At 41.1% G+C, this 15008-nt stretch overlaps 1 protein-coding gene across 5 annotated transcripts in view; it reads left to right on the top strand.

The window, feature by feature from the left end:
• RAB27A (RAB27A, member RAS oncogene family) overlaps positions 1–13697 on the top strand; it is a 91504-nt gene extending 77807 nt beyond the window's left edge. For 4 of the 5 annotated variants that reach the window (XM_036246328.1, XM_036246341.1, XM_036246331.1 and 1 more), the window contains 2 exons: positions 2185–2308; positions 13351–13697. In XM_036246328.1, coding sequence (XP_036102221.1) covers positions 2185–2308; positions 13351–13549 — 323 coding nt within the window. In that variant the 3' untranslated portion in view covers positions 13550–13697. Of the gene's footprint in view, positions 1–2184; positions 2309–12529; positions 12727–13350 lie in introns of those variants that run through there. The other variant, XM_036246346.1, reaches the window with a different exon arrangement.
• The last annotated feature ends 1311 nt before the right edge of the window (positions 13698–15008 follow it).

The following is a 15008-nucleotide window of genomic DNA, read 5'->3' as shown; positions in this document are numbered from 1 at the left end:
TATTACTAGTCATATTTACATAGCACTTTTTTTTTTTTTTTTTAAATGGAGCACTTCTAAATGCTTTAACATATTAACTTAGTGGTTCTCAAATGTGAGTGTGCACCTGGCTCACCCGAAGGGCTTGTTAAAACACAGATTCTGGCCCTGGCTGGGTAGCTCAGCGGGTTAGAGTGTTGCCCCAGTATACCAAGGTTGTGGGTTCGATCCCCTTTCTGGGCACATACAAAAATCAATCAATGAATGCATAAATAAGTGGAACAAATTGATGTTTCTTTCTCTGTATTTCACTTTCTCTCCCCCCCCCCCCTCAAATCAATAACAACAACAACATCAATACAGATTCTGGGCCCTGTCCTGAGTGTTTCTGATTCAGTAGATCTGGGTTGGGACCTGAGAATTTATATTTCTAACAAGTTCTTAGGCTGCTGGTCCATGGATCTTATCTGAAGAATCACTAAATCAACTCTTACAATCCTCACTTTAACCCTATGATATAAGTACCATTATTATTGGCGTTTACATATGGGGAAACTGAGTCAAAGACCAGTCAAATAAGTTTCCCAGAGGGGCACAGCTAGTAAACGACAGAGCCAGCATTCAACCTGCGACACGCTGGATACTGAGTTCATGCTTATAACCATGACACTGGACATATGAGGTGTTAACAGAGCACAGAGCCACTCTGGAGACCAGAGAGGTTTCACAGCAGAGGTGACTGAGACGCAGGTCTTAAAGGAAGGGTGGGGAGTCCCTGAAGGAAGGCTGTGGTTGGGTCTTCAAGGGTGTGAGGACAGCATATGTAACAGCTTAGAGCAGTGGTTCTTAACCTTTCTAATGCCGAGACCCTTCAATACAGTTCCTCATGATGTATGTGGGCATGTCTGCATGTGGGTGACCCGCCTGGAGACGGATAGAGGAGCGGCGTCTCGGGTTCCTAAGACCAACCGAAATATGTTTTCCGATGGTCTTAGGTGACCCCTGTGAAAGGGTTGTTTGACCCCCAAAGGAGTCATGACCCACAGGTTGAGAACCACTGGCCAAAGGAAAGAAAGAGCATGGCTGTTATTGGAAACTACACAGTTTGGTCTTGCTTGTATAGTTCTCGTTTTCCTGGTTGTCCCTTGAAGGCAAAGGTCATTGCTCTGAAATTCTACACCAAGTATCAGGCCAGAGTTAACATCTGTTAACTTAACTTTCTCCTGATAAGACAAAATGAACATGACTTCATAATGAGGAACTAAAATGTCAACACTCTTCTGGTTAACCATGCAAAAAATAAATTAGGCCATAAACTTTGTGAAAGTTTGGGCTGCTTCGGTTTCCGTATGGGGTGTGACAAGTAAGAAATAAGACTGTATTTTTCTTCTTTGGGAGAGTAAACTATTTAGCTTAATGAATCTCTTTTGTTTGATTTTATTGCTTTTGAAAATTATGCCTATTCACAGGTTCTCAGGTGAAAAGGAAGAAAAGCTGTGGAATGAGAGTGGGAGTCTCCTGTCTCTCACTGGTTCTGATGACTGGCTCATTGACTGTTCATTCTGGGTCTTTTCTCTTCGTTTAATCATGTATCTTGTTTTCAATAATTGACTGCCTAAGGATAATAGAAAAATATGAAAAACATTTCAGATAGAAATAGCTTAGTTTATAGGAAGACAACTCTTTTAAAATTGTGATTGCTGTGGAGAGAAAATATGTGAAAACATTCTTTCTGATTGGTGTTTCTGGCTTCTTAGGATGTATTCCTAGAAGCGGGATCACTGGGTCAAATGGCAGTTCCATTTTTAATTTTTTTGAGGAAACACCATACTGTTTTCCATAGTGGCTGCACCAGTCTGCATTCCCACCAGCAGTGTGCTAGAGTCCCCTTTTCTCCACACCCTCACCAACACGTGTTTGATTATTTGTTGATGGCGGCCATTCTGGCAGGTGTGAGGTGATACCTCATAGTTGTTTAAATTTGCATTTCTCTGAGGATGAGTGACTGAGGACAGAGTTGTTTGACATCTCTGCCTCGTCCATTCAGTTTTACAGATTAGGGTACTGATGCTTTGCAAGCATTCTATCAGTTCCTCCATCTGTATATCCATCCACAATTTCCACAGCACTGTTGCATGTATTATCCATTGATCACACACTTATGTTATTGTCACCTATACTTTTCTTATCTTCTTATATTAACAGGCCAGCTACAAATGCATGCATATTGTGAAAACCCAGATATAGTGTTATGTGGAAATAAGAGTGATCTGGAAGACCAAAGAGTAGTGAAAGAGGAGGAAGCCAGAGCACTTGCAGAGAAATATGGGTGAGTATTTTTGTGGAAAAATCTAGAGAAAACATTTCCAATTTAAACATTAGCACATGAATAGATAACAAAAAAGATACAAGCAAAAAAATAAAAACAAGCCCTGGTTGATTTGGCTCAGTGGTTAGAGTGTTGGACCATGGGCCAAAGGGTCTTAGGTTTGATACCTGTCAAGGGCATGTACCTGGGTTGCAGGTTTGGTCCCGGCCCTGGTTAGGGTCGTGTGGGAGGCAACCAATTGATGTGTTTCTCTCACATTGATGTTTCTCTCTTTCCTTCTCTTCTCCTCCCTCCCTTCCACTCTCTCTAGAAATCAATGGAAAAAATATCCTTGGGTGAGGATTAACAATAACAACAAAATAATAATAATAAAAAATCACTCTGATATAGGCCTTTGGAGGCATCAAATACCACTTTGTATATTAACATATAGTGGGAACCATAGAGAGAGCCCTGGGGAGGCCTTTGTTCAGTTCTTCGGTCCAGGGCCCCTCTGCAAAGGAATTTATACTTTACTTTTTTCCCGCCTCTGCTACAATGAGAACTCACATGTATGTGTATTAATTACCCTTAACATAAGCAGGAGGCAGCAAGTGGGGTTGAGAAGGAAGGAGTGGGCGGGAGAGGAAGACTGCGTGTGTGGAGTGGTATGTAGAGATGGTACCGGGCTCATGGCCTTTGGCTGTTAGGCAGAATCCAAGGAGGCCAGAGGAGGTCCTTTCCCTTCTCGTATGGCTGCTGCTTTGCTCTTCCTTGGGGTGCTGGGGGTTCAGAAAGCACTGAAGTCTAGGCGGCGTGAGTGGGATGAGAGGGGAGGAGGAAAGACTGGAGACAGGGAGGTGGCAGTGATCTGTGAAGTGGGTGGGGGCTGGGTTTGTGGAAAAGGAAAAGGACTAAATTAGAGAAAATCCACTGGGTGGGGAAGAACAGGTTTTTAAATCTTTCTCAAGTCCAACTCTTTGGGAAGGGGGGTGGTTCCCATCAACGAAGCTGGCTTACTCTGGTAGGGTTTGCAGTAAGATGTGGATATTTTCGCTCAAAGGTAGGTGGTGTTGAACCATGTTAGAGGCACCTGGGGAGCTTTTAACAAATACTCATGTTCAGGCCTCACCTCTGACATAATTGCTCTGGGTGGTTTATCAGGCAAGCTTCAGGTGAATAAACATACTGAGGTATAAAGGGATTTGACTTTATGCTCTTGTGGGAGCTGGGTAGGCAGCCTCCGTAAGGTGTTGCTTTGAGTCTGGTGCTAAAGCTGCAAGAGCACAGGATGGGCTCTCAGGAAGGGAAGCTGGATCAGAAGTGGGAGAGAGCAAGAAGCAGCCGGAGCCCATCCTGATGGACCGAACCCTGTGTCAGTCATTGCTGCCTCTGACCTTGGTGGCCTGGCTGTCTTGCAGTAGCCAGGGCCCTTGAGCTAAACATGCACACCTGGCCCAGGAATCGGAAAAGCTGAAAGAGGATCTAGCAGGGATGGGGAACCTTTTATCTGCCAAGGGCCATTTGGATATTTATAACATCATTTATCAACTTAAAAATGAGCCTGCTATATTTGGTCAGACTAATTGATGAGGCTGTGATGTTAGCTGGTATTGATTTTGTGGACCTCATGTGGCCCAAGGGCCGGGCGTTCCCCACCCCTGATTCTGGGGGAAGGCGGAGCAGGTGCAGGTCTGGCTGCTGGCTTATGTCAATGAGATGAGCCCGTGGATGAGTAGCAGCGTCCAGGAGCTACAGAATGGCTTCTGCTTCAGTTCTGTCCCCCAGTTCTCCCCCCATCTCTCTGTGGTCCACTTGGACTGGAAGGGGAGTTCTTGGAAATGTTTAGCCTGGGCAAGTTGACATTTTACAAAGCCACCACGGGTGGGGGCCTGGGCATTGGCATCTTTGCAAAGCCTGCCACATGATTTTCATGCACAGAGCTTGAGAACCACTGCCTGAGGTGACCAAGCCCGGCAGGCAGTTCTGGTACTCTCCCTTCCTCCAGAGAGCACTCCTGTACTGTAGAGGGAGGGGTCAGGCACCGCAGAGAAGACAGGGTGGCAGCTGGGAGCTGTGTTGCAAGGGGGTGAGGAGGAAGCGAGTGATGAAGCAATGGGAACCATGGACCTAGACCACGCTTTTGAGAAGTGTGTTAGTAGAGGCCAAAAGATAAAAAACTAGGGCAGCCAGCAGAGTAGCTAGGACAAACCAGTATGTTCTCAAGGATTGGGGCCGAGTCAGGATTGCCTTTCTCCTCCTCTAGGCTTCGTCAGCCCTTTGCTTGTTTCCTTGGTTCCCGGATTCCATAGCCTGCCTGAGGCTGCAGTTGCCTCTGACTGTATGGGGAACCTGGGGATTCAGGGTTTGTTTTCCATCTGTGCTCAGAGCACAGATGTATTTTAAAGAGAGAGGTTCAATATAAAGTTTTTAGATTGCATTAAAATGAGGAGAAATGGAATTAGCAGATAACGGAAACGATTGGAGAAGAATCTCCTTAAGATTTAGGAAGTAGCCTGGCCGGTGTGGCTCAGTTGGTGGAGCGTCATCCATATAGCAACAGGTGCCGGCTCGATTCCCAGTCAGGGCACATGCCTGGGTTTGGGGCTTGATCCCTAGTAGCGGGTGTGCAGGAGGCAGCTGATAGATATTTCTCTGTCATCGATGTTTCTTTCTCTCCCTCTCCCTTCCTCTCTCTCTAAAATCAATAAAACATTTTAAAAAAGATTTAGAAAGTATGAAGTATAGTTCTTTATAGTTCTTTAGGCTGTTGAGCAGTCTCAGAGCAATTTGGCTCACTACTTACAGCAAATTTGGCATATGAACTTAATGACTATTTTTTTATTCTTAATAATAATACTATTTTTATGGGTTACACATACACTAAAGGGCTATGCTGGTCAGTCGATTTATGTGCTAACAGTCAGAAACAGCTTGGTTTATGGCATATCTTCATATCATTTGTATGTTGTCTGATAAATCTGCATTTTTGTTAGTATTGTGCTACCTTCTATCCTCAATTCATAAAAATGGAGCATTGGTTCACAAGTGATTCTCTGAAATATACATACATTCAGAGAATCACACACTGTGTCTCAGAAAAACTTGGCACACCCAATGAAGAACATGTGACAGTAAATGTGGAACATAAATCTGTGTGTGCCGGGACAGGTACATCAGAAATGAGAACTCTGCAGCAGCCCTGGCTGGAAAGGGCGAGCTGGATGCAGGATGATGAATACCTGGAAATTTATTTTTAGTAGACTAAGAATCCATTTACTCCTAATTCACTGCAAAATCCTTTTTTAAAAATTCTATGAGACTTGTTTACATGGTAATATGATGTTCTTGGGTCACTTCCTAACATAACAAAGTAATCTATTGGTAAATCATTCGAGTTTTCTAGAAAAGTGCAAGGCAATGCTTTCCAGTGTGTCATATTGAATAGTATTGTCAGTGACATCAGAGGAGAGAACAAAACAGAGGCTTGTTCAAATTTGCAGTCCTGCCAGTCAAAACTATTACAAACCACACTGTTGCTGAAACACTTTTTTTTTTTTTTTTGTTAATCCTCACCTGAGGATATTTTTTCCATTGATTTTTAGAGAGTGGAAGGGAGAAGGGAGACACACACACACACACACACACACACAGAAACATCGATGTGAGAGAGACACATTGACTGGTTGCCTCTTGCATGGGATTGAACCTGCAACCCAGGTACATGCCCTTGATTAGGAATTGAACCCGTGACCCTTTGGTGTGTGGGCCAACACTCTAACCACTGAGCCACACTGGTCAGGGCCCAAAACACTTTTAAGAATAGTTACAAAGTCAGTGACAAAGATATTAGAAGAGAGCAGTACTGCCAACATTCCTCTCGTAGATGATGCTGTTGGACCTCAAGCTGCAGTGTGTGTGAGAATTACCTGAATGCTGAGGGTTGCAGTCTCTGATTCAGTAGGTCTGGGTGAAGCCCCCCACATTTACATTTCTGATTGATTTCCAGATGCTGCTGCTGCTGGTGGTTGAGGACAGCTCTTTGAGAACCACTGGTGTAGATACCAAGTTACTGTCAGGTGTGTGTACTGGCAGACATTTTCCTTGACACAATAGCTGGGCAGAATCACTTTTGCACAGAATAGAAAGCAGTCGTCTGCTGGTGTCATGCATGGGTGGGAGTAACATGCGCAATGACCTCTCACTGGACAATCCATGCTAAGAGAAAAAGGATCTTTTTCTCACAAAGTTCTTTGCACCAGCTGTGACATAGACTCGGAAGGGACACTGAGATTGGTGCTGAGGGACTCCAGACATAGCGGGCAGGCAAGGACTTTACTTTGGGAGTAAAAATGGTTGCACCTAAATTTCCTCCCTCACTCTGCTTTACTTACAGAGGAGAGATGGTGGTCATTAGAAGCCTTTGTCCTTGATTCAGAGGACATTGTGAATGCAATGAAAGCAAGATAATTGAATGTACATATTTCATGTGCTGTGCAAAGAAATTGGCAGCAAACTTTAAAAAATTGAGATATATTTGACATATAATATTGCATTAGTTTTAGATGAACGATATAATGATTTGATTTGTGTATATATTACAAAATGATTACCAAAATAAGTTTAGTTAACATCCATCACGACCTAGAGCTACAATTTTCATGTGTGTGTGATGAGAACTTTTAAGGTTCATACTTTGAAAGGCAGCAAATTTAAAACAACTTGTTTTCCCACTGAAGGCTGTTGGCTAGTGATGAGGAAGGTGCTCAAGAGTTTCTGGAATGAAGGATGAGTTTAAAAACATTTATTTACATCATTAATGATATGAGTATAGAACACATCTGGAATTTGAAGTGGCTTAGCTCAGCAGAACGCCCAGTGTCTATGTAGTCTGAATGAGATGAAATGGGGTACGAATAGCTTGATCTCTAGTAGTTTAATGCTTTGCAAATTAGATGACATCCTTCCTTTATTTAAGAAATAAATTAATGATTTATCATTGGGCATGTTTTAAAACCACACACAAGACTATTTCCAGAGCCCCACACAAGTCAGTACAGGATCTAGATAGATTTCATTTGGCACAATCTCCCAGGCTGAGACAGTCCACACACAGTCGTTTACTGCAGTGATTTTCGACTGGTGTGCTGCAAGAATTTTTAAAACATGTGATACCTGATTATTTAGTCAGGGTCACTGACCTCTTTTTCCGTAGTTTGTCCTAAAAAAAACAACAACCCAACCACAACCAACAGAACAATAGCTGTCTGGTGTGAATTCTGTCTTGGACCATAAATATATAGGTCATATAATAGAGTTATATCTTATTGGTCATATCATATGATAAAGTTGCATCTGGTTGGTTAATTCGTGTTACCAGGTATCCTTATATACAAGTATAGGTACCTGATTTTTTTGTTTGTTTGTTTGTTTTAATACTCACTGGAGGACATTTTTTGATATTTTGTTCAGATAGAGTGGAAGGGAGAGAGAGAGAAAGAGAAACATTGACGTGAAAGAGACACATCAAGTGGTCGCCACCCACACGACCCAACCAGGGCCGGGGACAAACTGCAACCGAAGGTACCTGATTTTTAAAAAAGTCACTTTGAACTGTCAACAATAAAATGAAATGAAATGAAATAAAATACAATAAAATAAAATAAAAAGTCACTTTGGAGCAAAGTGGGTATGTAATTACTATTATTTTTTTGTAAAGCAATCAAAATTGTATCTATTTTTTTGTCAGATCAGCAAAAATATATATTTTTGGTGTGCTGCAGAATTTTAGTAATTAGTTTATATGTGCCATGAGAAAAGGTTGAAAATTGCTGCTTTACTGTAATAGCTTGTTCGCTTAGCATCCAAAAGACTATGAAAAGTAATGAGACTTTCCTACTTTACTAAAGAATTTCTCCATAATTTCTGATCCACATGTGAGCCAAATGTTTAGAACCATGTGGGAGAATCATCACATACAGTTGCTTTTATTCCTGACAAATTCTAACTGGGACCTTGGATCTTCTAGTGTTTTTGAAATAAATAATAGAAAAGCAAGCAGCTGGAAGTGGATCTGATCTATGGCATGAGCTGGACATACAGATATCTTAGTGAAAAACTGCAAGGGATAATGTTCCTCACTGATTTGCAGCTGTTTGTCATTTTGCTCGTTTTATTTTTAATATTGTTATTTGTTTTTTTTTTTAAAGCACACTAGATTGATGTTCTGTGTGTGTTCAAATGGACATCAAGTGGTCATTTACAGATTGATGTCACCATTAGTTGCACAGGATTTTTTCCTAAGGTTTGGAGCTACTGCTCCCTGGAAATGCTACTTTAGCACCACCATGTGGAAAGAAGGAACAATACTACTCTTTGTATGCTTTCTATGGTTAAAAAAGAAAAGAACAATTGATCCTCTTGAATTTAAGATTACTGAACTTTTGCCTAGTATATTCTAGGAAAAGCAGAATATTGTTTTTAGAGAAAACCTCATTAAATGAATCTTTATTGAGCACTTGTGGATGCTAGGCTTATGCTAAGCCCTTTACGTGTATCATCTCATTTCCTCCATACCATGACCCCATGAACCATGGTTACCCCTCTCAGAGAAGTGGCTTAGCTCAGCAGAACGCCCAGTGTCTATGTAAAGCACCCCAAATGCCTTCTAAAAGTGAACATCAAGAAGATATGGCCATAAAAATATTACTAAGTCCATCCCCTAGACCTTCCATGCCCTGAAGACGAGCTGAGCTATCCAGCTTTCAAATGTGAGCACATGACACATTCCTGTCTCCAGGGCATCATCTTATTATGGAAGGAAAGTCTTACTTCCTGGTCTTCTCTGTGGATCTCATCTAGTTTGATTTTTTGTCTGACAGCTCAAAGAGCTGAGAGTGGAGAGGAGTGAGCTCTATTCTATTCCTGTGGAAACAAAACCTGAGTTGTCCTAATTGCTCGGAAGACTCTGAACAATCAGGCTAAAGATTTTAAGGTTGTTCACCTGACTCCTGGTCACATGACTTGGAAGTTCACAGATGGCAGGAAGATATACTTTTAATTGCAGGCTATATGTTTGTTACTTGAATTTGAGGTTATAAATCTAAACGACATCTTGTTAATATTGTACATCTTTTAATATGAGAGACTTAAAATATGCATGTTAACTCATATACCCTGAAATACTACTAATTACATATTTGCATGTGTTAATAAACATTAGATAATAGCTCATAGCTCTGCTGGAGGCATCAGTCATTTATAGTTTAGTATTAATCAGTAAAGTGACATGCATTGTCTGTCAGCATTTAGTGATGATCACTTGGCGGAATGAAGTATTTGAGGAGTGAAGGGAGGTGGACGCTTGGGCACAGGAAGCCCTTTGGCTGGGACAGGTAGGCCTGAGGGAGCCATCCCTGGTGCAGGGAGGCATGGTCCCAGGTGTCAAAATTTAGGGCAGCACTGGACATGAGCTGCATTGTGGATTAACTCGGCATCAGTGGGCTAGTCTGGGAATTTCATATTTATGATGTTGTCAAGGCTTCTTAGGGCTATGACTATCCATGACTCAGTGACATTGTTTCTGTGTGTTTTGACTTTTAAACAACAGAATTACAACCAAACTTTTGTAACGTAACCCACTGCAGTGTTGGAAGTGAGAAATGCTTAGCAATGACACATTTGTCAAAAACGACACATTCCTATATGGCAGATTCCAGTCTCAGTGCTGTAAATGTCAACTCCTTGTGAGGAGATCCTGACCTCATCTAGTGTTGCAGGTGAAGGCGCTGAGGCGCACAGGTGGATAGCTTGCCAGGGTCAGCTCCTTGGTAACAGGTGGTGCTAGACTGGCACCCAGGCAGCCTGGCTCTAGAGGTCACGGCTCTTGACCATTGTCCAAATTGTCTGTAATTTCCACATAGGTTTTCTAGTTTTTAAAAGTACTATCCACTATGTTTTCTCATTTATGTCTTAAACGTGACTGGGAGGTGACTTTCAGGACCTGAAAGGGAAGAAACTAAGGAGAGTAGAAGGAGCTTAGTGAGATTCAGCTGGGGCATCCAGTGAGTGTGAGAGGCTAGCGTTGGGAAGAATTTGTGAAAATTAAAAAAAATTAGATGTACATTATTATGACTAATATTCACAAGAAAGTTTACTATTCGACTACTTTTTTTCCCCTTCAATTTCAGTCCATTATTCTTGGAGGGAGGGATTCGTTTTCAGTTGCCTTCAGTATATTTCTAAATGACAATAGACTGATCAGGCCTTCCCCCGAAGTATAAGAAATGTTCTGTAGACATTAAGTGATTCTTCATGGGTATAATTGAGAAAGAACATAATGAAGAAAATGTAAATATTTAGGTTTTGAGAATTCTCAATCCAAAATTCAATTTCTGTAACAATGGCAGCATCACAAACTGTCCCTGAGATTAATAATATCACAGGTACTTGATAAATAATTATTTATTGAGTCCCCACAAAGGATGCTCTCTTAACACTTGGTAATCAAATATTGCATGAGACCAGAGGGGTAGAAAAGATGCATTATTTTCACTTAGTGGATAAGGTGATTGATAAAGAGGGAGGAAAAAAGACAGCCAATAACCAAATGGTAGACAGGCAGGAGGTCTACAAACCATGTAATTCGCCTTCTCTAAGATATTTTATTTTATTTTTAATTTTAAAGGTATTTTTATTTTTTAAAATATGCTTTTTATTGATTTTAGAGAGAGAGAGGGAGAGATAACTGAGTCACCTTGGCTGGGCTGATTAAGATATTTTATTTTTTTATTAATTAATTTGTTTTTGTTACAGATGTTTCTCCTTTTCCCCCCATTGACACCCTCCTTCCTGCTCCTGCTCCTCCACTCACAGTATTGTTGTCTATGTCCACTGGTTATATATATGTATATATGTATATATGTATATATATGTATATATGTATATATATGTGTATATATATATATGCACACACACACACACATAAAAATTCTTTGGTTTATCTCTTTCCACCCTCTCCCTCCACCCCCACCCTTCCTCTGAGGTTTGTCAGTCTGATCCCTACTTCCATGTCTCTGGGTCTATTTTGTTCATCAGAGTCAGCATATGAAGGGCTAGCAACATGGGCATGGTAGAATCGTTGGAGCAACCATGTCTTGCAAAGTTCATAGATGGGTCGATAAATGCTCAAATGAAATTGTAGTTTCTTAACCAGGTTTTAGAAACTATACCAAAACAGGAGAGAATCGCAGAGGTCAGGTTGCAGCTCCTATAGAAAGTATGCAGATAAGACAGCACTGCAGGGAATCACAGTGGAGAAATAGCCTACCATCCCTACACATGGACACCCTAACCGGCTTCTTAGTGACGCAAGAAGCAGAACAGTTCTGCAAACATTTGTAAAACCACAAAGAAGGTTTTAAACCATCTGTAAAAGCTCTCATTTGGAAGCTGCTTCTAGCCAGGAAATAATGCAAGAGTAACTGAAATTGTAATCAGAGTCATTGATGCAAGGTTAACATGCTAGGGGAACACAGGAAAACAAAGACATTCTTTTTTTTTTATCCTCACCTGAGGACACTTTTGCATTTATCTTCAGATAGAGCAGGAAGGAGAGAGGGAGGAAGAGAGAGAGAGAGAAACATCAATGTGAAAGGGACACATCGAGTGGTTGCCACCCACCGGACCCCAACAAGGGCTGGGGACAAACTGCAACTGAGGTACATGCCCTTAGCGGGAACCGAACACGGGTCTCTCTGGTCTGCAGGCCGACGCTCTAACCGCTGAGTCAAACCGGTCAGGGCCATAGACATTCTTTAAGAAAAGTAATAGTGGAGGATTTTAAAGGCCCTATAAAAGTAAGAAATACTTCACTGAACTCAATTGCAGGTGTCCCCCTTGTCCCGCCTTTTTTTTTTTTTTTTTACATCTGAGAACATTTTGGTCAGTTTCCTTACTAAGTGGTAGAAATGAAATCAACAGTTTGAGGAAATACAATTATATTCCTGTTTTCATGGTTTTATTAAAAAGTAGGAAGAATTTAGCAGTTGGTTAATCCTGTTGTAAAGACTAATTTAATGTATTAATCTATCCTGTTGTGAAGACTAATTCAAATGTATAAAGGGTGGCCACTAAGAGATTCTGAAAAGCAACCTTATAGTTTTGAAATAGTGCTTTGTGAGTTTCTTTTAAAAAGCATACATATATCACAGATCTTTGGATAACAAAACAAATGTACTTCAGATCCGTATCCTTGAAGAACTCTGAGATGCAATTCAGAATGTCTTCCAGTGGATGGTCCCAGAATGCCACCTGGAGCTGGCGAGAGTAAGCGTTTGGCAAACACAGCCAGTGACCTCTGATTTCTTTCCAATGTCAGCCCTCCGGCCCCACCTTGTGCAACAAGTAAAAGAGACTTTTTTGTCTGGGAAATCCCCAAATGATGTATGTAAGTTTGGAACCAGTAAAACCTATGCTATGTTGGTTACACTGGAATCAAACAGCTATAAATTCCATTACTAACTCTATTCCTTTCTAGCATTGTGAAATTGGGCAGGTTACTTCGTCTTTCTGGGCCACAGTTTAATCATCTGTAAAATGGGAATAAAAATATGCAGAGGATTTACATCTCTATTAGGAATGTAGTGTCAATTATTTTACATTATTGTCTTTTTCACTTAAAAAATGTTTTTTCTATATTGATTTTAGAGAGAGAGGAAGGGAGAGGGGGAGAGAGAGAAAGAGAAAGAGAGAGAGAACTAGAAACACAGATGAGAGAGAACATTGATTGGCCGCCTCCTGCATGCCCCCCATTGGGGATTTGGCCCACAACCTGGGCATGTGCCCTGACCAGAAGTTGAACCAGTGACCTCTTGGGGCATGGGTCGATGCTCAACCACTGAGCCACACCGGCCGGGCTCTTTTTCACTTTTTGATGAACCCTGTGGTAGTAAAATACTTTTGTTGCCTTGCACATTTGTGCTCTATTTTATAGGTTGAATTATCAAGGGCAAAGCTCACTGTCCTTTCTCTCTATTATTGTCTGAGTTGCCTTTGTCTTCCAGAATCCCCTACTTTGAAACTAGCGCCGCCAGTGGGACGAACATAAGCCAAGCAATCGAGACGCTCCTGGACCTGATAATGAAGCGAATGGAGCGGTGTGTGGACAAGTCCTGGATTCCTGAAGGGGTGGTGCGGCCCAATGGTCCCAGCTCTACAGATCAGTTAAGTGAAGAAAAGCCGAAGGGGACATGTGGCTGTTGAACAGTCAAGTGAGCTACACAGTAATTTCAGTGGCCCGTGTCTGTAATCTTCTCTGTGGGTGATACATGGCACAGAGAGAGATGAACGGGCATTGTGTACAAACTCCTTCTCACCGTCCCATTTAGACCAATCAATAAAGCACCCAGTTTTAAAATAATTTTGCTGCCGCTTTAAAAATATTTCTTTAAGATTCAGCCTGAGAGTTAGGAGAAATATTGCACATAGCCAAAAGTGCCTTATAAAACCTTAGCCTGTGGCAGTAGATCATTCAAGGATTCGGGATTTTGTGGCCACAGAAGAGTAGTACATTTATTATGAAGAATGACTGAAGATATCATCACCTGCCTTAACATAGATTGGCCCAGCGCCCCACATTCAAGATCTTAGATGCAAATATAAAACTATCAGTCTTTAGCCCAAATTAAAATATCCTACTTGGACTGTAAAATGCCATCTAAACCACTTGACTATTAAACAAGAAAATACACAAACATTGGTTCAGTGTCCTCAGATATTAATTTATGTAAGCATTCTCTTTAAAATGAATATCAGACAAATTATGGCCATATCTATAGACCCTGGATAAACTGGATTGACCAGTTATATACTCACTGTGATTCCTGTTTGTGGGAAGGGGTTGAGGTGAGGGCGGGGGTGGTTTAACCCAGCAGGAGCAACTAAAGTGGGGCTTCCCTCCCGGTGGGGCGGCTGGACTCCCACTGCTCTGAAGGTTTGACTGAAGGGTCGGAAAACTAGATTTTCATGGCTTTCATTGACTGTGATCTTTGCCTGCACACTGGCCACATCTGCGCATAGCTGGTGCTTATGCTGAAGTTATTTGTCATAAGTAAATATTTAGCTTCTTTTTCTTATTTATCATGTTGGTCTGGCATCAGACTGCACTTTCAATTAGCATGTGAACTACTCATCTGTCTTCACCATCAGGCTCTGTATTGTTGATATTTGCAACTTGTTTCATTTTTACATTGGCAGAATTGAAAGAATCATTTTTAATTATGGAAAATGTCTGTTTGCTATGTAGTAGAACATCGATGTTTATATTTAAGCAGTTGCATTTGTTCTCTAGCTCAATATAAGAAAAACAAAGTATTCGATAGCCTGTGTTTTTCACTGAGATCAAGGGCATCTGTACTTGCTGAGTCTTGCCAAGGTCATGTATTCTTCTACATTGCCAAAGTATCTTTATACCAAATTACAGGTGGTTTTAAAATACACCTCATGACAGCTTATAAAGGTCAAAGAAGGAGATTCTTACTTATTAAAGTGGTTTAAATAGACTAGAATTTCCACAAAGCGTAATAGCTATTTAGGGAAAAAAACTGTAATTGAAATAAAGAATAAAAATAAATGCATTGTGTAGTGGCACATGTTTGGCAGACGTTTAATCCAAAAATATAGCTTTTATGGAAAGGAACTGCTTTTACGTGAGTGTTTTCAA

This window comes from Molossus molossus, unplaced genomic scaffold (assembly GCF_014108415.1).
Source record: "Molossus molossus isolate mMolMol1 unplaced genomic scaffold, mMolMol1.p scaffold_m16_p_1, whole genome shotgun sequence".
Taxonomy (NCBI): Eukaryota; Metazoa; Chordata; class Mammalia; order Chiroptera; family Molossidae; genus Molossus; species Molossus molossus.
The sequence above is the reverse complement of the archived record's forward strand: the minus strand, read 5'-3'. Positions and strand labels throughout refer to the sequence as shown.